This window comes from Helicoverpa zea, chromosome 8 (assembly GCF_022581195.2).
Source record: "Helicoverpa zea isolate HzStark_Cry1AcR chromosome 8, ilHelZeax1.1, whole genome shotgun sequence".
Taxonomy (NCBI): Eukaryota; Metazoa; Arthropoda; class Insecta; order Lepidoptera; family Noctuidae; genus Helicoverpa; species Helicoverpa zea.
Window position 1 is genome coordinate 13,538,519 of NC_061459.1, and position 26,398 is coordinate 13,564,916.

Genomic DNA, 26,398 nt, shown 5'->3' on the forward strand with positions numbered 1-26,398 from the left:
CGCCTCGATAACTTCATAAGTCAAATATAGCAAAAAAAAAAATATTAACGGAGTCCTCAAAAACAAAACAGTTTGCGCTTCCGACTGCTTGTTACTTTAACTTTTTGTGTCCCAAAATTAAAAAATTTGCGCGCTCGCTTCGCTCGCGCTAATTTTTACAATTACGTTGTCCAGTCTCGACTTTCATAACTTAAATCTGGCCAACAGTTTGAGCCTACAATGATTTGGAAACATTTTTTTAAGTCCTTTACCTACCAAAAAAGTGACTTTCGTTCGAACGTACTTATTTATATTCCTTGTAAAGTACTTCGATCAGTATGTACTACTCAAAATCTTTCAATAGATACATAGGTGGCGCTTGGGTGATGATTGCACCCAGGCGCTACATGAGCTAGAGACAGCCCTGATCTCATGAACCCTTACCAATAGTAAGACAATTGAAGTTTTCACAGAAAATGTTTTACTGTTGCTGCAATAAAAAACGTACGCGGCCTTTTCTGCGTACACAATACTTTTCAAACGTTTAGTCCTGAAAAAATTCTCGCGCTTTCTTGTATTTGTGCTGTATATTTGTTATACAGCAAGAAAGCGTTTTCATCTACTTTTAGTTCTCGAACTGAAAAAAAATTTTCGCGGTCGCTTCGCTCGCGCTTTTTTCAATTTCGCGTCTCTGATTATGTCCAAGAAATCGCGTTCGCTCAGCTCGGACCATTTTCTACATAAAAACACTTTTTTAACCTTAGTCCTCGACCTGAACAAAAATTTTCGCGCTCGCTTCGCTCGCGTTTTTTTGTTTGGCACATGTGTTTAGTATATATACGAGAAATTGAGCTCACTGTGCTCAGGCCATTTTCTACATGAAAACACTTTTCTCAACATTCGAAAAATTTCGAGCTCGCTACTATCGCGCTTATTGTATTTATACTACTACTTTTAATATTAAAAGAAGTATACGCTACAATATAATATTTTTTGTGACTTGACCACGACTGTGTGACCCCCCCCCTGGCGCCGAAGCTGGATCCGCCCTTGCTCAGAAGTCAGACTCTCATCCCAAGCATTATAGATTATGCTGATGCCTGTTATCTGGATGACACCGAGGAGCTTTGAAATTAACTTGAGCGCTTGCAAAATCTTTGTATTCGTTTTGTCTTTAATCTTAAAAAGTGTGATCATGTTTCACAATTTCGCAAGGAACTCAAGTGGCTCCCAATTCGTCTTCGCAGGAACACTCGCATTCTGTGTCTTCTATTTACTATCCTCAACAATCCTAAATCTCCTTCGTACATGCGGGAACGTTTCTCCTTTCTTCGCTCACCTGATGCGTCTTGGGGCCCGATTCTTCTAATTTTACTTAAGCGACATACGATTCACATTCGACTGAGCGATTGAAGCGTATGTAGCATTCCGCTATTTTTCTTTGAAATAAACGTTTTTATCCTTTTCTGTCATTCAATAATGAATCATTTTCTCTGCAAATGTAAATCATTCGATTGCAATATGATTGTAGAGCAAAACTACCGTATAGACCAAAATCACCAAAATGGCAGACCAATCGCAAACCAATCGAATGTCGTTGGAATACGATTGGTCTTAAATTAGTAGCAGAATGCCCGTTATGGTTAATACTGCGATTGAGATTCAATTTCTATTCAATTTTGACATTATTAACTTCGTGAATCGGGCCCCTGCAGGACACATCTCAAATCCTTTAAGTAAGGTATCCCTTCCCACTCCACTGATTTCTACTCCTACTCCTTCACCGTGCACGCTGTACGGCTTTGGAATAAGGGTCAATCCCCACTGAAAGAGCAGCGGCCGGCAGCGGCCGGCAGCGGCCGTAAATGCAAGTGATTGCTTGCGCGTGCGCCGTGCGGCGCCGCGCTGAGCCGCGCCGGGCCGCGCTCTTTACATTGTCCGTGCTCTTACGGCCGCTGCCGGCCGCTGCTCTTTCAGTGGGAATTGAACCTAATTTGCCGCCTGAGCTGAGGAGCTGCCAGACTGTTGCTTTATATAAACGCCCGCGTAAACTACGAGGACTACTACTAAAAAATATTTTTTTGTATTTTCGGTTTTTGAAATATGTAAATATAATTTAAATTGTAATAGACAGCTGTGTTGTTGGGAAGTTTGTACTTTAGGTACCCCTTCTTCTTTGCAGCCATAATACTAGGAAGTGGTAAAAAGTGCTAAAAACAAACCTAATTTCAATAAACAAATAAAAAGGCACTAGAAACTTATTACCTATTAGTATTCCTATATAGGTGATTTTCGAAGATAATATACCCCTGGGGTCCGATTCTCCTAATTTTACTTAAGCGACATACGATTCACGTTCGACTCGATTCGACTGAGATCCGATCCCGACTCGATTACGATTGAAGCGTATGTGGCATTCCGCTATTTTTTCTTTGAAATAAACGTTTTTATCCTTTTCTGTCATTCAATAATGAATCATTTTGTCTGCAAATGATTTACGATTGCAAAATGATTGTACAGCAAACTACCGTACCTATAGACCAAAATTACCAAAATAGCGGACCAATCGCACACCAATCAAATGTCAATCGAATACGATTGGTCTTTTATTAGTAGCAGAATGCCCGATATGGTTAAAACTGCTATTGCGATCATATTGCGATTCGATTTCTATTCGATTTTGACATTATTAACTTAGGAGAATTGTGCCCCAGGCATTCATGCTTTAACAAGTTTTTTTTTTTGTTAAATAACCCGATTTGTACATTCCCTACTAAGAGTTGAGACCTGAGCACAGTAGGTACACAACGGAGCTGAAGGTGAAAACGGACATGTCTCTTTTAGAATTAAGTTTTAATGTCAGCTAATATGCTCACAACAATTCACAACAATATAGCTCACAATAAGTTTGGGCACCCCTTTTTTCTTTGTCTCTGGGAAAAAATGCAATTACGCATGCTCTTCCAATCGGGGGACCGGAGAGGGGTATATGGGACTCCCTGGTACAGAGTTCCCGGTATACCTACTTGTACGGTGCAACCGCACATTCCGCACATCAGCATTTTACGCCACTTACATTTTAATTCATAATATATGTTCAGTTCGCGTTGAGCTACCAAGTTGGTCAAGCGTTCTCGTTACAGCCAACAAGGGCTGCGTCACTCATTTCATTCACTCATAGTCCATTAAGCTCATCTTTACCTTTAGTACGTTTCGGTTAATACAGTAGTGTTCAGTACTTAACAATCTTTTATTCCTTTCCACCATCATCTAAAGTATTGTAGGGTCCAGCAAGGGATCATACATATTTATGGTCCTTCGGTTGTGAACATTGCACGCTGCATAGTCCATATCGCGCGCGTGGACAGTGCAGCGGTTAGCTAACCAGTGACTCAAAACTTGTGTGAATTGTGTTGAGTGACTACAAAACTTTGGGACTAACAAGTGACCCAGGGTCATCAAGGACCCGCGAACTATAAGGAGTTCAGTGCAACAGACTCGAGACTAACAGGTGTCTCAAGAAGCGCTTCATCATCAAAATCTGAGGCTAACAGGTGTCTCAGCGGATCACCAAGGATTCGTAAGCAGTTATCAAAAACAGTCAAGTAAGATCTTTCCATTTATTTCTTACTATAATTAAATCCTCGTCATGGAGGCCTTACATGCAAATCAGGACGAACTTTACACAGCCATCCTAAAGTTGGCTACAAATATCAAAAAAGACTCAGCGGATCGTAAGACTGCTGACTATTTCAAGCGACGTTTAGATACTTTAAATCAATATTGGTCTGATTACCAGTACCATCACGAACGTCTTCTCATGGAAGAAAGTAAGACTCATCCCTATTTCATTGGCCGTAAATACGAAAAAACAAAAGAGCTATATATCTCGACTAAGGAACTTATCAATCAACAATATCAAGTTTTGTTGATGAAGATGAAAGAAACTCAACAAGGAGATTCTACACAGGAAGAACAGGGTCCTGCATGGTCTGAGCAAGAAGATCCGGTGGGACAACAATCGCCGCCTGTCGAGACATGCTCCAGAGGTTCATCTAGCAAGCTTGATGAACTATTGAAGAAACAAGCAAGCAACTTCAGGGCGCTGCAGCGCACTGTGGCAGGGATAAATTTGGATTTTATGTCCGAAAAGTGGGAGTTGAAAGATGCCTTGCGTATTCTACAGTCTCGATGGTCTATTATAGATTCCTTACATTGGGAACTAGACAGCGAATTAGAGGGTACGAATCAAGAATATGAGGTGTCTTATACGAAGCAAGAAACTATTTACAATGAATTAAAAAATGCAATTAATAGAAAACTAGGGTCAGTAGTTCACAAAGAGAATTGGACGCCAAAAATCGACATCCCGTTCTTCAGTGGCAATTATCAAAATTGGGTGTCTTTCAAGGACTTGTTTACTGAAGCTATCCACAGTAACATCTCCTTATCAAACGCCCACAAGATGCAGTTTCTTAAAAGCAAGGTGCGAGGAGAAGCTGAACGTTTGATACAGCATTTACAAATCAGTTCTGACAATTACAATGTCTGCTGGGAGATATTGAACAATAGGTACAACAACAAATGGTTGATTTTTACATCTCATCTAGATCTCGTACTGAATCTTCCAGTAGTTCAACAAGCAAATGTTTTTCAGATCAAGAAAATTCACGATACCACTCTAGAGTGTTTAAACTCAATAAGGAACCTAGGCGTTAACATAGACAGCTGGGATCCATTCATCGTGCGTATTTTATTGCTGAAATTGGATGCGGACACGCATGATCATTATTTGGAATCTCTGAAGAAACCCAGAGATCTACCAAAATTGACGGAGTTTCTAAGCTTCTTAGAGAGCAGATTCACCGCATTGGAATCTTCACGCAAGAAAAACGAAAATTCCAAACCATCAACAAGCAAGCAAAATAAAACATCGTCATCATTCTTCAAGAATAAATATTCAGCAAGTAAGACTTCGGTAAATAATATCGAATTAACATGTCCATTATGCAAAGAGTCACATGGAATATACTATTGTAATAAGTTTTTAACTATGACGCCAAGTTCGAAGCGACAAGCTATAACACGATTACGTCTGTGCAAAAATTGTCTTTATTCGCATGGGGATAAGGAATGTACGTCCGAAAAACGGTGCCGCGAATGTAGCGGTAGACATAATACACTTTTACATGAAGCGTTCAACAATAAGTCTTCATGTAACACAATTACTGAGAATAAAACACCAGTGGTCCTTGCAACGCAAAATCAAGAATCTCAAGAAAATCACGTTGCGCAACAAGGCAATAACATGATCGAAACATTATTAGCAACCGCAATGATCAAAGTTCAAGCAAGTGACGGATCATACCACAAAATGCGTGCGCTAATAGATCAAGGCTCTCAAGCCTCTCTTATCACAGCGAGAGCGACACAACAGCTAGCTTTATCAAGAAAGTATTGCAAGGCCGTCATCTGCGGGATAGGAGAAAAGGAGAGCAGTAGCAAGGGCGTTACGAACATAACATGTTGTTCGCATTTCAATGACTTTACATTTAAAACAGATGTAGTAATCATGGACACGCTGATTAATCAGTTACCAAGATGTACATTTACCAAGCCAACATGGGCACATCTAGCTGGCGTGCAACTAGCCGATCCAGAATACAATGTCAGCCGTCCTATCGACATCTTATTGGGAGCCGATGTGTATTCCCATATCATTTTAGAGGGCATTATCAGGGTGGATCTATCATTACCGGTCGCGCAACAGACACGACTGGGATGGATCTTATGCGGAAACTTAAACACTTTTCATTGTAGCGTAGTCCTGAATCAAGTGGACGAAGTACAAAGATTTTGGGAGATTGAAGACATCTCGGAATCATCCAATTTATCTGCAGAAGATCTACAATGCATTGAGTATTACAAGAAAACCACAAGAAGGCATGATAATGGCATGTATGAAGTAAGATTGCCTTTTCAAGAAAACTTTGAGGTACAGTTGGGATTGTCTAAAAATAAAGCAATGGCGCAATTTCAACAGTTGGAAAGGAAATTTCACAATAATGAAGAATTAGCAAAACAATATAAATTATTTATTCAAGAATATAAAACGTTAGGACATATGATACCGGCGTCCGGTAACATGCAACCGGATTATTATTTACCGCACCATTGTGTATTGCGAAACGATTCCACTACGACAGCACTTCGCGTAGTTTTCAACGCTTCATCAAAAACAACAACAGGAACTAGCTTAAATGACGTCATGTTAAAAGGCCCAAATCTACAGCAAGATCTCCAATCTTTACTATTAAGGTGGAGACAATATCGCGTTGCTTTTACGGCAGATATCGAAAAAATGTTCCGTTTTATTTGGCTAAATGAACAGGATCAAAAATTCCAAAAAATCATATGGAGGGATACTACTGACATGCGTCATCAGGTATACCAACTATGCACGGTTACATACGGCACCAAGGCCGCACCATTTTTAGCTATGATGACTTTAAAACAACTGGCTGAAGATGAGAGACAAAATTTCGACAGTGTTGCAATCAAGGCCTTGGAGCAGTCATTCTACATGGATGACGTCCTTCATGGGTCGCATTCTGTCGAGTTAGCAGTAAAACTAAAGCAAGATTTAATCACATTGCTAAAATCAGGGGGGTTTAATTTAAGAAAGTGGTCGTCCAACGTATCAGTCTTACAAGACGATGCAATCAGTGCGAATAGAGAGCAAGAAAATTTCGATTTTAAGGAAATGGAGACATCAAAAACATTGGGATTACGTTGGAATTCAAAACAAGACTTATTTACATTTCAATCAAAAATGGAACCATCAAACAAAACACCAACTAAAAGATCCATGTTATCAGACATATCAAAGTTGTTTGACCCTCTTGGTTGGCTGTCACCGTTATCAACAAAGCTAAAACTACTATTTCAGCAAGTTTGGATGTCAAGTAGTCAATGGGATGACAAGTTACCCGATCAAATTAGCAAAGAATGGCTAAACATTAAAGATGACATGCACAAAATCAATCAATTCAAGTTGGAGCGTTGGCTGGGTACAGGAGAAAACAACACGCTAGAATTACATGGATTCTGCGATTCGTCTAATAAAGCCTACGCATGCGTTGTTTATTGCAAGACTGAAAACAACGGAGTAACAAAGATTTCTTTGGTGGCAGGAAAAGCAAGATTAGCTCCAGTAAACAAATCAATATCATTACCAAAATTAGAGTTGAGTGGTGCTTTATTATTGTCAAAATTGTTGGCTAAAATTAAACAATGCTTTATCAGTCATAATATCAAGATATATACTTGGACAGACTCAATGGTAGTCCTAGCCTGGTTACAAAAAGAGCCAGGACGTTGGAAGCCTTTTGTCGCCAACAGGGTGCGACAAATATCAAGCATAATACCGATAGATTGCTGGCGTTACGTCAAGTCAGCAGAAAATCCAGCGGACTGTGCAAGCCGCGGATTGAGTATCGATCAATTGAAAAATCATTCGCTGTGGTGGGAAGGACCGTCGTGGCTCCGAAAATACGACCCTGACCATGAAACTGAGCAAGCAGTGTTTACCACAGACGAAGAAGCACGAAAAGCCAAGAAACTTATTAATCACATATCGCAGCAAGAAAGCGATAATATTTTGGATGAATTATTAGTAAGATATAGTACACTCGCTAAACTAACAAGAGTTTTAGCATGGATATTAAGATTTATCAAGCAAGCGAGATACAAGAAAAATCGCATGCAAACTTATTTAACATTACATGAATTAAAAAATGCTAAGCATAAAATAATATTACATGTACAGCAGAGAGAATTTGCTCAGGAAGTACATTATTTAAAAGAAAATAAGCCGCTATCAGCAAAAAACAAGTTATTGCAATTAAATCCATTCCTTGACAACGAGGGACTTCTCAGAGTCAAAGGAAGACTAAGCAAGGCCAATATCAATCAAGACATGATGCATCCGATTATCATAGCTCACGAAGGACATTTAACAAACTTAATTATAGATCAAGCACATGAACTTACCTTCCATGGAGGAGCACGGGTGACATCAGCATTCATTCGCAAGAATTATTGGATCATAGGCGGTAATCGAGCCGTCAAAAAACGTATACGTACCTGCGTTACCTGTCGTAAACACAATCCAAGCAAGATGACACAGTTGATGGGTGATTTACCTACGCAGAGATGTAACATTGCAAAGCCTTTTGAACATACAGGCGTCGATTTTACCGGACACGTGCTCATAAAGGCCAACAAGAGCCGAGGAATTAAGACTACAAAGGGCTACGTAGTGGTATTTGTCTGTATGGCAACCAAGCTTGTTCATCTAGATTTAGTCTCGGACCTCACATCATCAGCATTCCTAGCTGCATTGCGACGAATGGCTGGAAGAAAAGGCTCGCCGAAACACTTGTATAGCGACAATGGTACAAACTTTGTTGGTGCTAACAAAATTTTACAGGAAGAATTGGAACAAATACAAAAAACATTTGATCAAGATTTCATCAAAGAAATTACTAGCCTGGAGATTGAATGGCATTTTAACGCACCCTCATGGCCCACAGCAGGAGGGCTGTGGGAGGCTGCAGTTAAAAGTTTAAAATATCATTTAAGAAGAGTCGTTGGAGAGCAAAAGCTCACTTTTGAAGAGTTCAGCACAGTTCTGGCCCAGTTAGAAGCAGTACTTAACTCAAGGCCATTGTGTCCTCTTACTGAAGACCCCAACGATCTAGATTTCCTCTCTCCGTCAAGCTTTATCAATCTAAATCAAGATATGACTATATTAGAAACAGAAACTGATATGCGGACAAGATGGCATTTAACTCAAAAAATAGTACAAGATATTTGGAAACGTTGGCATGCAGAATATCTCACACAGCTGTCAGCAAGAAGCAAGTGGAGACATTCTCAACCAGACATTCAACTAAATGACATCGTCACAATTAACGATGCAAACTTACCTCCTGGGAAATGGGCAGTTGGTCGAGTCGTCCAGCTGCATCCCGGGGCCGATGGCCACATCAGGGTGGTCACATTGAAAACAAAGAATGGGCTGATCAAGAGGCCTATTATCAAACTGTCTATTCTCCCTGTGAACGATAGAATCAACAAACAAGAGTTGCGTTCCAAGGAAGTAAAGGATGGCAAGCCATATCAAATCAAAAGAGTAAACTACAGCTTCTTTTCGCTGGTAATGTTACTCTTGTCTTTCATGAGCATTTTGACCACAGCATACGGTTCATACAATGTAACACAATTAAAAGACAATCAAGGTTTTTATTTGGACAAAATTGCAAACATGCAACTAATCAGAGATGAATGGAAGATAGTCACATACTATGACATGAATTCACTTTGGCAAGGTACCGAAGCATGCAGTAAATACCTCGGCTACTTAGAACAGCTATGCAATAAGTTTAAAGAAACATCACATTGTGACGTAATTCAAGTTCAACTAAAGCATGAATTCTCAGAACTCGAGTACTATAACCACCTGCTGCTGAGTCAGCATACCGGCACGCGCCGCGCACGAGACCTGCGCCGCCGCAAGCGAGGCCTTATCAACGGTGTAGGGTATCTTGCAAACAATTTATTCGGTGTACTTGATGAGAGATTCGCAGAACAATATAAACAAGATATTCAATCCATACGTGACAATGAAGATCATTTAATCTCGCTGTTGAAACAACAAACAACGGTAATTGAAGCAGAATACAACATTTTGAAAAGAAACGGGCAAGCAATTAATAAGCAACACAAGATGCTTAATACATTATCAATCAAGCTAGATAGAATAGAAAACGTTTTATTGAACGAATCAGAGAGAAATCGAATCATGAACGATTTCAGTACGGGAGCAATCGCTACAAGCAATGTTCTCAGACAGCTAAAAACAATCCAAACAAGTTTATTAGATACCGTAACAGATGTTTACCACGGAAGACTCAATATTCATTTATTGTCACCAGAACAACTGAAGAACACGCTGAATACAATATCGAGTCATCTTTCAAAAGATCTTACGTTACCGATCAATAACTTACAAATCAACTTTAAAAACATTTATCATTTATTGACAGTCAAAGCAAGAATGACTGAAGAGTTTTTAATCTTCGAATTGAAAGTACCTCTGGTGTCTAGAGATACATTTTCCATCATGAAAATTATCCCAATACCTCAATCTGTAGGTAATTCAAGGATGGCTACATTAACTCCGATTGCTGAACATGTTGCAATCAATTTAAAGAAGGACTCGTATTTACCAATGTCCATATCCGACGTTCAGGTATGTCTAAGTGACAATGTGGACAATTATCTATGTCATATAGAGAAGCCAATTTATCATCTCAAGAATAATGAAAAATTTTGTGAACTAGAACCAGACTCAAGCAAATGCAAGATCAGCATTACGACTTGTTCGAACCAATGGACAGCTCTTAGCAAAATAAACAATTACGCATTTTTCTGCTGTAGTCAGTGTGAAATAAGAGTTCTATGCGGCGATAATGTGTCGCCGGGGCAGATAATAAAAGCAGGCATATTGGGAGTCGAACACGACTGTCTAATTAAAACTGAAAGTTTTACCGTTTACTCACGCAATGAAGCTTTTAGCACTTTAAACATAAAACCATCGTTAAAGCTACCTGAGATAGAACCAATTAATCATATCATAAACGCAGGCATCTCGACACCACTGATACAAAACAATACACTACTCTCGAGTAACGAGGAGTTCGACGAAATCAAGAAACAACTCCGCATACTTAAAGCAAGTGAAAAGTTACCAAATCAACTTTCCTATCACGATATCCATCACTACACAGCATTTTATGTGATGATCGGAGTTGTGTTGGTGGTTGGAGCAGGCTTCATGGTACGGCGTCGGCTGCACAACAGGCGGACCGCTTCTCTCGAGGTGGCAAGGGCCGCATTGGCAAGTCTACAGGCAACGCAACACGTGACCCCGGCACGGGCAGAGGCTGGGGCCTCTCTGTCATCATCCACTGTGGAATATAGTGCTAGTGCGCGTAATCAGTGTGAAATTCCGTGTGTGTCAGATTACAGAGAAATTCCAAAGGTGCATAAGTTAGACAAGTGTACAGTGCCTATATCACGTAAAACGGAGTTCAAGTAGAGACTCTAAGCATTAAATAAGGACCAATTGGAATCACCTTGTTAATCATCAAGTATAAGGACCAATTGGCATCACCTTGTTACTCATCTTATCATGTTCATCTCATACTCATCTTCCCGCTCGGGAGCATGTACGGTGCAACCGCACATTCCGCACATCAGCATTTTACGCCACTTACATTTTAATTCATAATATATGTTCAGTTCGCGTTGAGCTACCAAGTTGGTCAAGCGTTCTCGTTACAGCCAACAAGGGCTGCGTCACTCATTTCATTCACTCATAGTCCATTAAGCTCATCTTTACCTTTAGTACGTTTCGGTTAATACAGTAGTGTTCAGTACTTAACAATCTTTTATTCCTTTCCACCATCATCTAAAGTATTGTAGGGTCCAGCAAGGGATCATACACTACTAAAAGACCTAGCGGCACTCCGACCTCGCCTGAGTAGAGGGGATCTGGGAATCTATGGCGTCCAGTCCCCCACCGGGCAGTCCCCTTACGGCAGGCCCCTCACACCTCTCCCAGAAGGAACCCCAGCTCGAGCTAGAGGATAAAAACGGATTTTGCACTCTGATATCGAAGAGTAAAAGTACCCTTTCCGAGATGGAAAGATAAAAAGAGTATTTCAAGCAAGACGAGCAGCGTGGCACGCTCAATCGGTGTCATTTTACTATTGACAACATTTCTGACGGTTGGCAAACTTGGATTTTTTCCGAATTAATAGTTAAAAAACAGTGCAAAAACACGCTTTTAAAAATGCAAAACGTAATTGTGGTCAGGCTTAATCTCAGATGGTTATCAATATTGCTTGTCGCTTAACTAAAATTAGCATTACACCGTGGTTAGGGGGGCTCCACCAGAGCGGAGCACAAGTTTTTTAAACATCAATAGAATTGTGTTATATCTCCAGACAGCGACTGTCAAATGTTCAAATAACAGCCAACACCAAAATTATAAAATAAATAAAAAAATATACAGAAATGCCGAAAGCCGAAGTTTATTTTCTACAAAACTACAACTTTGTGAGTACAGGGGCCCGATTCTCCTAATTTTACTTAAGCGCCATTCGATTCACGTTCGACTGCGATCCAATCCCGACTCGATTTCTATTGAAGCGTATGTAGCATTCCGCCATTTTTTCTTTAAAATAAACGTTTTTATCCAACGTTTTTATGCAATAATGAATCATTTTGTCTGCAAATGATTTACGATTGCAATATGATTGTAGAGCCAACTACCGTATAGACCAAAATCACCAAAATAGCAGACCAATCGCAAACCAATCGAATGTCGTTGGAATACGATTGGTCTTATATTAGTAGCAGACTGCCCGATATGGTTAAAATTGCTATTGCGATCATATTGCGATTCGATTTCTATTCGATTTTGACATTATTAACTAAGGAGAATCGGGCCCCTGTTGTAGTGTAGTAAAAGTTGTGCTAAACAAGAATATGTTAAGCACTTTTTGCGGCATGTGTAGTCTAACCGTTTTTTGTTACAGTTGACAACTCTGTCAGTCTTTAAAAAAATGCTATCATCCCTTGAAAATTGAAAGCTGTCAACTACATAAAACTTTCAGTCCCTACATACTTTTTTTTTACGGAACTGAACGACGATTCTTCTAGCTCTTGGGTAGCTATGACAACCCTAAAAAATTAAACATTTGACAACTTTATTACATATTTATTGACATTAAATGCATTTTGGTTTCGTTTAATATAATACAATAGTATCATTCTATACACATTAACATCTAATAGAAGAGTGAAGAAAATCCCTTCCCGCGCTAATCGTCCACCAGCAGCACACAGATGTATGTGCTCATACATGTTGCGCTCGCTCCGAGTGCTCCGAGCAGCCCGAGCGAACCGAGCGAACCGAGCGGCGCTTCCTCCACTAGCAGCAACCTTTACTTAGCGATCTTTAGGAAAGAATTATAGGTATTATTGTAAGCTCTTAAATTTGATCATTATTTTATGTAGAATAGTTTTGTAATAATAATTTATAACAGACTTTATACAGTTAAGTTTAACAGAGCACGCACTTATATTATTTTTTATTATTAAATCCCATTAATTACAATATTCATCCAATAAATCTGAATGATACTTCTACTAGAATAACACAATGTAATACTGCAACAATAAACATGGCAACTATGAGTGACCGAGGCGGGCGACGTGCGTCCGCGAGCATCCGACAGTCGACTGGCGTGACCAGGCCCGCGGCCGACAGCCGACTGGCGTGACCAGGCCCGCGGCCGACAGCCGACTGGCGTGACTAGGCCCGCGGCCGACAGCCGACTGGCGTGACCAGGCCCGCGGCCGGCAGCCGACTGGCGTGACCAGGCCCGCGGCCGACAGCCGACTGGCATGACTAGGCCCGCGGCCGACAGCCGACTGGCGTGACCAGGCCCGCGGCCGGCAGCCGACTGGCGTGACCAGGCCCGCGGCCGACAGCCGACTGGCGTGACCAGGCCCGCGGCCGGAAGTCGGCGACACTACGCCTTATGCGTTTGGATGTATCTCTGCGAGTCTGCACTAGACAATATCGTTCGTAAGACATAATGTCTTTATTTATCAAATATGTGTACTATGCAGCCATGTGATACTCGCTAATTCAAAAAAATCCGTTTGATGATAATTATAATATAAATAAGTATTATTATGGTACAAGTGACATATTTGGTAGCATGTACATTCAAATAAATAGAGTTAAAAACTGGACGATCTTAGAAGAAGGAAGCTTCGTTTCTTATAACCTTAAATTTACCTCTTTTGTCTGAACCTCAACACGATATTGTACTAAAATAATATTATACACTCAGGTAAAATAATTGTTCGTCAGCATAAAAGTCAATTAACAGATATGTATATCATATCTATAACATTAGAAATCATACTGAGGCCCAGACTCCACTAGAGCGGAGCTGCACGGAGACATGTCTGTCAGTGCCAAGCTTTGCAGTGCGCTCTTGCTGGAGCTGGTAGGCATTTTTGAGAAGGTATATAAAGGCTTTGACAGCCCTACACACGGCATCCAGGGCCGATCTCGGCCACGGTGGCTGTTCTCATATCGGTTGACATCAGTCAGTTACGCAGGAAATATTATAGTGATAATAAAGCGTTTACGGCCCGATCCAGGAATCAAACCCGAGACCTGGTGCATAGCAGCCGTGCTTGACACCACTAGAACAGGGAGGCAGTTAACTACAGTTCGGACTGGGGGGGGGGGACATTTCACTATTTATTTTATCATTATTGTTTGCACTTATAAGTTGATTAAATCAACACCTCTCTAGCCTGGTCTGTGCTTTTGTGTATAGCTTGATTCAAATACCTACTCTAAAATGTCCACCAGCTCTAGGGCTGCGTGGGACATATTATAGTGCTAAAACGAATGACTCCGCTCTACTCGATTGCACTATAGTGGAGTTTGAGCTTGAGGCGAAGACAGGCCGGCACTAGACGGGCCGGGAGGCGCCGGCGCGGCACTAGACGGGCCGGGAGGCGCCGGCGCGGCACTAGACGGGCCGGGAGGCGCCGGCGCGGCACTAGACGGGCCGGGAGGCGCCGGCGCGGCACTAGACGGGCCGGGAGGCGCCGGCGCGGCACTAGACGGGCCGGGAGGCGCCGGCGCGGCACTAGACGGGCCGGGAGGCGCCGGCGCGGCACTAGACGGGCTGGCCGGCGCCGGCGCTCGCGGCTCACACGTAGTGCTGCAGCATGGGCTCGGCGGCGTCGTCGTCCAGCCCGGCGGCCGCCCAGTCCCGCGAGCGCGGCGCCAGCAGCCCGCAGGCGCCGCAGCCGAAGAAGTCGGCGCAGTTGTGCAGCGGGCCGCGCGTGAAGGGCGAGCGGCCGCCTCGCGCCACGAAGTGTCGGTAGCGGCTGCGGTTCAGCTGCTCGTTGGTCGTCATGCCCAGGCACACCACCTGCCGGCACAGAGCCGCGTCAGCGCAGGCGACCGGCGGCAGCGCACCGCAGCCGGCCCGCACACTCACCAGGTACAGCTGGCAGCACGTCAGCACGAACACCCAGAACAAGTGGAAGCAAGCGTTGAGCATGACCCAGGCCAGCCAAGCGTTGCACTGCGCCCACTGCAGCAGCACGGCGGCCGCGCCCGCGTCGTCGGCGCCGCACTCCGACACGAAGTACTGCGCGCCGCCCCACAGCATCCACGCGCACATCACCAGCAGGCTCACGAGGAACGCGATGAAGTAGCGGTGGTTGTTGGCCCCTGCGGACAGGCGGAGGTGAGCGCGGGCGCGGGCCGGCGGCGCGGCGGGCGGCGCCACTCACCGATGCAGTTGCCCACCCAGGGGCAGTGGTGGTCGAACTTGGCCACGCAGCGGTTGCACACGGAGCAGTGCTTGGAGCGCAGCGGGCGGCGCACGAGGCAGGCGGAGCAGAAGCGCGCGGGCTCGAAGCCGCCGCGGGCCGACTCCGACAGCTCGATGATGGTGCGCAGCTTGTCCTGGCGCGAGGCGCTGATGACGCCGGGGTCGGACCGCCACGAGCGCAGGAAGCTGGCCCACAGCGCCGCCGAGCACAGCGCGAACAGCAGCGTGGCGCCCGCGCCCACCACGCCCGCGATGAACACCGCCCACGTGATGTAGAACCACGCCTGCACACGACACTTATCTAATACATTATTCTATAGTGCCACCGCGTCCTACGTGCAGGGTTGACACCTGACATTGTCCAAATCTAAGGCATGATGACTGAAAAAAAGTTATTAGTCCGTCTTTTAGATAAAATAATGGACACGTATTTTTTATTTTCTCTCACTAACAAAAAACAACGAAGATATAACGTTAAAATTTTGTGTTACGTCACGTCTGAGTACAAATTTCAAACAGACGTGACGTCACGAGCCTCAATCTTTGTTGCGTTATATCTTAAGAAATATTTAGGGCCTTACTACAAAAACTTTAAACCCTGTTTTACGCTTGTCTAATAAAATTTTGGCTGCAAAATGAACCATGTCAACGTCATAATTTGACATTTTTTTAGACAAGTCTTAAACTGACGTTAAAAAGTTTTTGTGGTAAGACGGTTAATGTTTTGTTAAAATAAAAAATAAGTGTCTAATATTTTTAGCCAGTCTAAAATGCGGACTAATTAGAATCATTATTTTTGTACCCAGTCATCATACCTATTCTCGAGACAGTCATCCTTTTGTTTCTTATAGGAGACTCGCCCCGGCTTCACACGGGAATTCACGGGATAACAGTATTTCCCTAATATTTAATGGATGTTATATTACATATAAACCTTCCTCTTCAATCACTCTATCTATTAAAAACATCGAAATCCAAAATTACAAAGGGACATAAGGACAGAAAAAGACTTTGAATTATACTACGGATAAAATATCAAGTGTTTATAGAAAATGGTGACCTTTGTCGCGAGGTAGACACTGAGCGGGAATATGTTCTTAAGGTCGTCGTCGAACAGCAGGTTGCTGAGGAAGTGCAGCGCGCCGTAGAAGCACACCAGCAGGAAGGCCTTGACCAGGTACAGCGCGTCCATCTCCAGCACCAGCCCCGTCAGGTAGAACGCCACGAACGGCATCACCACCACGCACCACCACCGGAACTTCTGCGACCGGCAACTGTCCGTTAGCTTAGCAGTCACAGCGTCACCTACACTCGACAGTAGGACCTGTCTACCAGTACGTTATTATTCATTGCGGTAGTTTTGCGATAATCATATTGCAAATATCGCCCTCGTGTGTCGTGAAGTGCTACAGAAGCCATATGGACACGACAAATGCGTTATGCAATATGAATGCAATCCAAAAATTGAATTATAATAAAGTATAGGGATTATTAAGTAAATCAAATCATCGTCTATCTGGCTCAAATCAAATCTGGCTTCCTCAGTGAATCAATTTGAAATGCAATCTTTGAATGCTTTTTGAGATTGCTTATTGTGGGCCTGAGCTGTCTTACATACAAACAGTAGGTAGTGTTGATATTTTTGTTGACATCCATTTGTTTATTTTTTTTATTTTTCTATTATTTCTTAATTCATGAGCTCATGGCTGAGTCAAAGCCGCGCGGATTGATTGATCATAAGGTTAAACAATGCTTGGAACGGCCGAACCATGGATGGATGACTTAATCAATAAAAATGTCAAAACCAGTTCCTCCGTTAGCCGCATCCAGGTAGACCTCAAGCTGACCTCAACATAGTTGGGAAAAGGCAAGGTCAATGATGAGGATTTATTAATTACTAGCTTCCGCTCGCGGCCTCGCCCGCGTAGAGTTCGGTTACATTGCGTTTCCAAGAGAATTCTTTAAAAGTCCAGGATAGTAACTACCAACTCTATCTCTGTACCAAATTTTATTAAAATCAGTTCAGTGGTTTAGACATGAAAGCGTAACAGACGGACAGACAGACAGAGTAACTTTCGCATTTATAATATTAATAGGGATTTTAATTCATTACAAATTAAGAAACTTGTAAACAAGCTGTCCTTATTTAATATTTTATCAGCTTCCACACTTATCATGCACTATGACTACATGTTACATAGTGTGCATCAGTTACTCAACATTTTTAGAGGTTGGAATGGGAATGGGAATTACATTTCTATAGGATTTATTATTCAAAGCATTATTATTTGAACATGGATCTCACCTTGTCATAAGTCAATCTCCTAAATATGTTCTTTTTGTTTGCGGCTAGTGAATGCTCTTTTATTTTGTCTGATACTTTAGAGCCCACCCAGAGTGAGTCGGCATTTGCTTGGAGCATTGCTAGAGGCGTCACTCCACGCAGGTTGGGCACATCTAAGCTGGCATCGCCCTGGTAATATTTCATTGCATTATTATTACAGATAAACCACCATGACCATCACACAAATAACAAGACGCTAAAAAGGTGCTGAATCAGAGTAACACCATTTCTGATATCAGATATTGTTGAAATATTGCTATATAAGTGCCAGTGATTTGCTTACAGGCATCAGAGGACCAAACAAAGAATAATAGGTACATAAACAACTGTTGGTGGGACAAGCAGCTACCACCACCATGTGTTGCATAGTGTTGAACTAAATGCTGAACCTGGCAGCACTGCTGAGGTACCTGCTTGCTCAGAAACCATTTATTTGAGAATGCAATACTATGTATGGTTAGAGCTGTGAATATGCCTACTCACATAGAGGATGAGAGTAGATATGGCAGTGGTGTTCCTGGCTAGAATGGCCCAGTGCAGGGCAGTGTTCCCGTGCGAGCGGTCGGCGGGTCGCGGCGACGCGCCCAGCGTGAGCAGCAGGCGCGCCGGGTCCACGGCCGACACCTTCCAGCAGGCCCACATGAGCGGCGTCATGCCGGCGGCGTCGGGCGCGTCGGCCGCCACGCCGCGCGCCACCAGGTACGCCACCACGGCCGTGTGGCCGAACTGAGCCGCCAGGTGCAGGCAGGCGCAGCCCTCCGCGTCGCGCAGCCCCGGGTCCGCGCCCGCGCGCACCAGCAGCACCGTGGCCTCGAGGTGGCCCTGCCGCGTCGCCCAGTGTAGCGGCGTCGACTGCAACTCGCCACCGACGGCATCCACGGCGGCGCCCTTCGACAACAGGTACTGGATGATCTCGCGCCTGTTGTTTATCGCCGCCCAATGCAACAGCGTAACAGTCTCGTGATCCGGCTGGTTCACGTCCCATCCCGCCTCTACGAGCTCCTTGACGCGAGCGAAAGCGCCGTACTGCGTAGCCTTCACTATATCAAACCCGCTGTAGTCTCGCTCCAGGGGCGCGGGCGGGGGCTCCCGAGGTGGCGGGCCATCACCGTCGGGCTGCGACTTGCCGCATTGCCCGCTAGCAGCGGCACCGCATGTACTGTCGTACATGCTCTACAACTCGCCAACGGTTATATACATTATAGTAGCCACCAGATAATTACAACTGTTCTAAAGCACTAACAAGGGCTACACCAAATTAAATACTTTACCACTTTTATGATGGATTAATCACAATACTACAATCACTACAATCATACAATGCTTTGCTAAACAGACAGCGTATTGACATTTCTTTCTGGTTGATCACAGATTATATTAGACTGCGTTCCCCTTGCCTCTTATCCGCTGTCAGTGATAAAAAATTGCTCAAGACCATCGACATACATTATTGAGATAATATTTTAACGATAGACACAAATAATTTGTACGCATACATTATCTGTTAACATATTTGTCACAGGTAACCAGAAGGAAGATTTTCTTTTTATTTTCTTTAATTCTTTTCCCAACTGATGACTAGATGGCGCTGATCTTGGTACGTGATAACGTGACTGCAAGGAACAAACGGAGCGTCATAATCTTATCAACGTCATATTCTTTTCAGGTCGTATAACGGAACGTACCTACTTGTAAAACTTGCGAACAAAAATAGAATAAAAGGAGAAAAGAAGTCAGTCAGATTATTATCCGAATGTCCCGAGAGATTTTGACAGCAACTTGTCCAGAAATCTGAATTTCTTGGGTCTCGGCTCAAAAGGCTCGGTGCAATGTTTTTTTTTTTAACTTAGCAAAAGCCATAGATGTAATCAACAAGATCAACAGTTTTGTCTTCCCAAAAAACAATTGAATCACTTATATTTTTATCTTATTTTAACAATTGTAAGTCAACAAATTAATAACAATTGCATTAATTTATTCGTATTTATTCTTAAAACATAAACAACATAAATTTTTATTTTGCTTTTTTTTTATTTTCTAGCGGTAACCCTGAACATTCTTGTTTATATTTTTTGTATTAAACCAATTTAAACTATTAAAATGGTGAAAAAGTGTTGCGTTTATACTTGTAAAAGTGAATCCTATGGTGGTTGCAATATATCGTTCCACAGGTTAGCTAATAAGAACATTTTTGTAAATCAAACAACTAGGGTGCCCATGAATTCTTGTAATGAGTCAAAATATGGGTGATGGATTTTAAAACTGTTGTACTATTGTTATAGCTTCCCAAAAAATGAAGAAAGGCGACATAAACGGCTCAGCAGTCTATATGTGAAGCAAAAATACAAAAAGAACAGTCTTCACTTCGAATCTTCCTGCTTTTATACTGCTTATTCCCGCTAATTATTGTTTAATAATTGCCTATATTAATAATTGCCTATATTAGTATTTTAAGGTCACAAACTGCGTAAGTTAAAATTTCAATACCAATCTGTGTTTAATAATCTTAGCAAAATCGGATTTGTCTCACATAGCTTAATTTCATAGTCTCACCCTATTAGAAAGGGACAGACGGCCTCCGTACTAACTGTTTCACTCGGCTCGTTTTTTGGATAAAAGTGCGCAGTCCTGTTTTCTATATTATGTCTATGGCAAAAGCTCACTCACGTAGTAGGTACAACGCCATCTGTCACTTTCTTGAGGAACTTTTTTTAGAGGAATTTTCTTTTTCATCGATATATATGTACTACATACCTACGTACTAGATAGAACGTTCCGAACAAAAAGCTTGCCACACTGAAATACACTGCAGACATTGCATTGCCCAAAATGGCAAACCAGAGCGATTTTGACACCTGCGTCACCGACGAAATAGAAAATACATATCAAGGTATAAACTTAATATAAACTATTCGAGAGTCAAGTTAGTAAAATTACACGCTGTTCATGCTATTACAACGCTTGTATATCATACTTTTCATTTATAATTCAATTTTACAAATATGAATTAATTTGTTTCCCGCCATCTTAAAATTATGGATTAAGAAAATCGTGCAGAAACAGATGTGCCATAAAACTGGCAGTAGGTAAAATATCAATGAAAACAGACTTCACTTTGTCATGGTATGTTCTTACTTTCAAGAAAAAATAATATGACCTCGTATGTATTTCGCTACTGTAAAAATACTAAGTATAAGATATATCAGCGCGTTTAAATTCGCGAAAATTTGTGATTGCTCTTAAGAAAAAAAAACATCGTAATATACTACATGATTTTGCATTCACTTAGATATAAATAAACTTTTTGATATATTACATGATTTTGAATTCACTTAGATATACACTTTTTGAGTAATGAAGAATGTAGGCAAAATACGAGCGAAAATATTACGTCACTTCTGCAATTAACACGATGAATTAACATCAATGAGAATGACTACATCTCACAATACGTCAACAAGATGTCAACAGACGACATAAGCGGGTAAATTATTTATATGGATGTTCTTGTCTATCGCTAGAATATATGTCAATGTTCTTTTTTAACCGACTTCCCAAAAAGCGGAGGTTCTCAATTCGACCGTATATGATCAATGACCCATTATCATCAGGTCAGGATCTGATGATGGAAACCCTTAGAAATCGAGGGCAACTTTCAAAAGTTGTATGAATACATAGGGTGAAAACTTGATAGCACTATCAACAGTGAAGGTTTTGAGCTGACCTGATGATGGAGACCAGAGAAGGTCGAGGGAACTCGAATACCGAATATGTAAACTAGGTACCTCGTGTTTGGGCTTGTATTATTCGTATTGATGAGACTTTCCAGTTATGCGGATAGTGACAACTATTCTTGTCACCAAAAACCTAAAAATAAAACCGACTTCCAAAAACACTAAAAATCCAAAAAAACTAACTTTGGGTGCATCGGCCTAGAAGTCGGTGGCAAAATTAACTCAAGGACATCCATTAGACACCGACTTCTAGGCCGATGCACCTAAAGTTAGTTTTTTTTGGCTTTTTAGTGTTTTTGGAAGTCGGTTTTATTTTTTTCCTCTCCACCTTAAAAGTTTACCCAGGCCCGCCGCTAGCTGTTTGTTCGCCCGCGTGCAAAACTGATTATGCCGCCCTACGACTACATATTATACGGGGGGTATTTATGGTTTTTGGTGGGTTTCCCGTTGAAAAGGGCAACGTATGAGACACATTCCAAATGGAAGCGCGAGCGAAGCGAGCGCGAAAATTTTTTTGTCTAAGGACACAAAACAAATAAAAACCACTGTAAATCAACAAAGCAAAGTCAAAAAGTAAGATATGCACAGAAATGAAGTGCAAATGTATAGGGTAAAGATGCCTATTATGAGATAGGCGCTTAATATGAGATAGCAAGGTATTAGTCAAACTATTCACGTCAGTCATTTGGCGCTAGTGTCACGCGATCATCACAGCAACACCGCTAAACGTCTGCCAGTGCGTGCCAGTGTATAAAACGTAGTGATTATATCGTGGGTTAAGAACTAGAGTAGCGTAAGGGCAAAAATACAAAAAAAAAATTTTTTTCACCATGCGTTTATTTAATCCCCATATTTTTATGTGCCAGAAAACTGGATCGATGTAGTGTGTTGATTGCTTAGTACAACAATAACGTATATAAAAAAAAGATATTTGTTTATTGCCAAAATGAAGTGTTTCTGCTTACAACAATCTTGACATTATTTTCTCAAAAAAATTACGAGCACAACGATCGTAACTCGATTTGCAGAGCGAATAAGACACCAAAATATGCCTTCAATGTAATCGCTTAAATAACGTATCTTGCCATACGTTAATAGCGCAGAAAGTTTGATTATGTAAGCTTAGTTTGTTTCGTGCCAAATAAACGTAAAGTACCGTTACTGTCCTTGTTTCGTAAGCTTCCGTAATTTTTCTTCCTGCCAAAAAAACGTAAGGGTGGGATACGCTACTATGGCACTAATTTATGGAAGAGCTAAAATGACGTATGTCAACCAGTTTTTGAAAAATAAATTTTATTAAAATGAAACCATATTTTGATTGACCAAAAAGTTACATTATTCTGTAGCCGATAAATAAAGTTTTATTATTAGTAAAAATCAGATATCTAACTACTATAGATTTACCCCACAAAAAGGGCTATAAGATAACAGTAGGTAAATTTGAGTTGTTTTCGGGCTCTCCTGAGAAGTTGTCATTTTGGCCTTACGCTACTCTAGTTCTTAACCCTCGATATACTCTCTGGTGCGTGCCGGCCACCGGCGATAGAAGTACGTGTGCGTGTAGTTATTACATTTTCGTAAAACAAAATATTTTTCGTCAAATGTTTACAAGGTATGTAACAACTTTACTATTACGTTAAAAGCTCTTAATATATATTTGGTTTGTAACTTATATGATCCATTTTAAGATGTAAATGCAATTTCATTGTGTTTTCTTTTTGAAACAAAAAAAAGGCATCCACTTTGTAAAATTGTTGCTTTCCTAATATGAGATATGCTGGGGTTCCTAAAATGAGATATCTCATATTGTGGTACTCAAAAAGAGCAATTATTATAAGTATTGTTTTAGATGCCTCCCATCAAAAGGAAGACATGGGACCATAATGCCATGATACAAACTGTGAATGCAGTTCGAAGAAACGAAATGGGTTACTTAAGAGCTAAAAAAGATTTGAAAAAGAAAAGAGTTGCAGAAGTTAGTTTCAGTTCCGAAGACGATGACATGTCTGAGCTCGCGGATAGCAGTGGGGATGAGTATGATGTTGAATGTCCCTACTGCAGCGGAAACTTTTCACAAGATACAAGAGGAGAAAAATGGGCTAAGTGTCAAGGTTGTTTTAAATGGGCTCATGAGGAATGTGGAGAAGTAGCATCGGATAATTTTTTGTGTTCTTTATGCTCAGATATGTAAGACATGATAATATTTACAACATTTTAGACTTTGATTTTTTTTATTACTTTTATAACTTTTCTTTTGATATTTGTATTAAAAATGATCATGATTAGTGAGTAAAGCTCGAATTGTTTGTTTGTTTTAAAGACTGATACTTGTCTATAGTTTCATGTTTAAAGTACCAAAATATTAAGACTGATGTTTGTTTATAATATTTAATTAATAAGTAACAATAAAAATGTGACTATTACATTAATATTGTTCATTTTGTTTGTTTACCCCCTAAAATTTTAAGAAACCTAATATAAGATACTATCTTATATTAGAAACCCCTAATATCTCATAATAGGAGACCAGTTGCCTTGGGTTTGTTTTCTGATATTTTTCACTTTTTACAGTATAGTCAGAAAAATATTGTATTTAGCCCTAAATAGCTATGACACATTTAAAGTACATTAAATTTGCTACCTAAAATTATATCTCAGAATGCTTCAAATGTAACAGTATTGTTTTTATAGTCAAAAATAGAAATGGTATCTCATAATTGGCATCCTTACCCTATGAAGCCGCGAGCGAAGCGAGCGCGACTTTTTCCTTAGAGTTTCATGAAGTAAACAAGTATATCATAAAAAGCCAAAGTGAACAAAAAGCTATAACGGACGTGCGCGAAAAATGATTTTTCGGAATTGAATGCCTCAACAATTAAACAAAGATAAATTGATATCTGACATGGAGCCGCGAGCGCAGCGAGCGCGAATTTTTTTGGGGATGCAAAGGGTGAACTCGTCAAAATTGATAGGAGACGACCAAAGCGAGGGCGGCTTTTTCTGAAATTTTATTGCTAATCTACTCATCTTCTATACATATAATAAATCTGTAAAAAAACTGTGTCTGTACATTGAATATATAAAAAAAATAATAATTGGGTGGGGTTTAGGAACAGTAATGGAGGACAAATCCAAAAAAAAAAACTGTCTGTATGTCTGTATGTCTGTATGTCTGTATGTCTGTATGTCTGTATGTCTGTTTGTTTGTACACGCTAATCTTCCGAACTACTGAACGGATTTCAATGATTTTTGCTTTGTTATATCAGTATTAGGCCTGGTCAACATATAGGCTATAATTTATCTTCGAAACTTGAAGACCTGATGCAGAACTCCAACAGACCAATAAAACTATAAGAGATTCAAATATGGTGCCGTGGCAAAAATTGTTTCATTTGATGAGCATTTTCAGCTGAGATAATAAATTTTAAGATCTGGAATACCTGATGTGGAACCCCAAGAGCCCAGCTTCTCTGTACCATATACAGGTATGCCGTTTTAGCAAAAGTTGTTCAATTTGATAAGCACTTTCTATTGACTTATACAAATTGAAGATCTAAAACACCTGATGTGGAACTCCAGGGGCCCAGTAAGACTATAGCATAAAGAGGTATAACGTTTTAACAAAAGTTGTTCAATCTGATAAGCACTCTCTGTTGACTTATAAAAATTGAAGATGTAAAACACCTGATGTGGAACTCCAGGAGTCCTGCTAGACTATATGAAGCATATGAAGATATGACGTTTTAGCAAAAGTGGTTCAATCTGATAAGCACTCTCTATTGACGTATAATCATCGAAGATCTGGAACACCTGATGTGGAACTTCAAGAGCAATACTACACTTGAAATGTACAGAAATGAATGTTATGAAATAGGTATGGTGAATCAAAAAAAGTAATTAGTCCGTCTTTTAGATAACCCTAAAATAATGGACACGTATTTTTCTTTTCTCTCTCTCACAAACAAATAATAACGAAGATACAACAACGCTTGAATTTCGTGTTAAGTCACTGCTTAGTACAAATTTTACATACCTAGACGTGGCGTCACGAACCCCCACTCTCCGACTTTGTTGTGTTATATCTCATTATTATTTTGTATGTCTCTTCCAGACCTCCGGACTACAGAGTTCCGAATTTTTTAGGCAAACGTGGGGCCGAAGCCAACACGCTGAAGCCCTTTTGAGAGAACTTAAATGAAATGGTGACACAAAACCGACGATTATCCCTTTATACACTATAGAAATGAACCCAAGGACAATCCCCGGTGGACGTCGTTAAAAAAAAGACAATCCCCGGTTCTGTGCTAATCTATTGCTAACTATGGAGGAAAACTACTTGGGCTATTGTGATGGGATGTTAGTGGATGACAATGTATTAGGTACATGTAAAAACGGCAGGTGGAGACTCGCCGCCTCACTTACTGGGCCCCCGAGAACCAGTCACTGAATAGCAACAAGAGGGCAACAGGGACATGAGCGGCTGAAGGGTGAGGATACCTCGGCGGACTTTAAACGCAGATTACGCGCTCCCTGTGCTTACCATGAGGCACCTACCCTCAGCAAGGCTACTAATCCTGCTCTAGCGACTCTACTCTGGACGACCAAGCCAAGCCAGAGGCGTGAGACCTTCCACCGTCATGGGTCACTCCGACCGGCCGGAGATGGGGGACAGTATACACTCCCTGGAGAACTCAGTATATATAGCCCCGCGGGGTCGCTACTCCCCGTCATCAGCCTCAGATGTCCTGCGGTGCCTATATCTCATTATTATTGTCGTTATTATCTCAAGAGCCTTTGTCCCAATTATGTTAGGATCGACTTCCAGTCACGATGC

General features: G+C 41.3%; 1 protein-coding gene and 1 long non-coding RNA gene across 3 annotated transcripts; one reads left to right on the forward strand and one right to left on the reverse strand.

The window, feature by feature from the left end:
- Positions 1-12,814: 12,814 nt before the first annotated feature.
- On the reverse strand, positions 12,815-19,531 carry LOC124632663 (palmitoyltransferase Hip14). 2 transcript variants are annotated; one of them, XM_047167592.1, is made up of 6 exons: positions 19,101-19,531; positions 18,313-19,002; positions 17,791-17,958; positions 16,546-16,746; positions 15,445-15,769; positions 12,815-15,382 (listed from the first exon to the last, which is right to left on the reverse strand). In XM_047167592.1, the coding sequence occupies exons 2-6, from the start codon at positions 18,997-18,999 to the stop codon at positions 14,853-14,855; spliced, it is 1,911 nt and encodes a 636-aa protein (XP_047023548.1). In that variant the 5' UTR covers positions 19,000-19,002; positions 19,101-19,531; the 3' UTR covers positions 12,815-14,852. The 2 variants fall into 2 exon arrangements, with proteins under 2 accessions (XP_047023548.1, XP_047023549.1); XM_047167593.1 differs by having other exon boundaries at positions 12,815-15,077; positions 15,147-15,382; positions 18,313-19,319.
- A 2,665-nt stretch (positions 19,532-22,196) lies between these two features.
- On the forward strand, positions 22,197-23,647 carry LOC124632407. Its single transcript, XR_006984620.1, has 2 exons — positions 22,197-23,175; positions 23,413-23,647. It is a non-coding gene; the product is annotated as an uncharacterized LOC124632407 (long non-coding RNA).
- Positions 23,648-26,398: the final 2,751 nt, after the last annotated feature.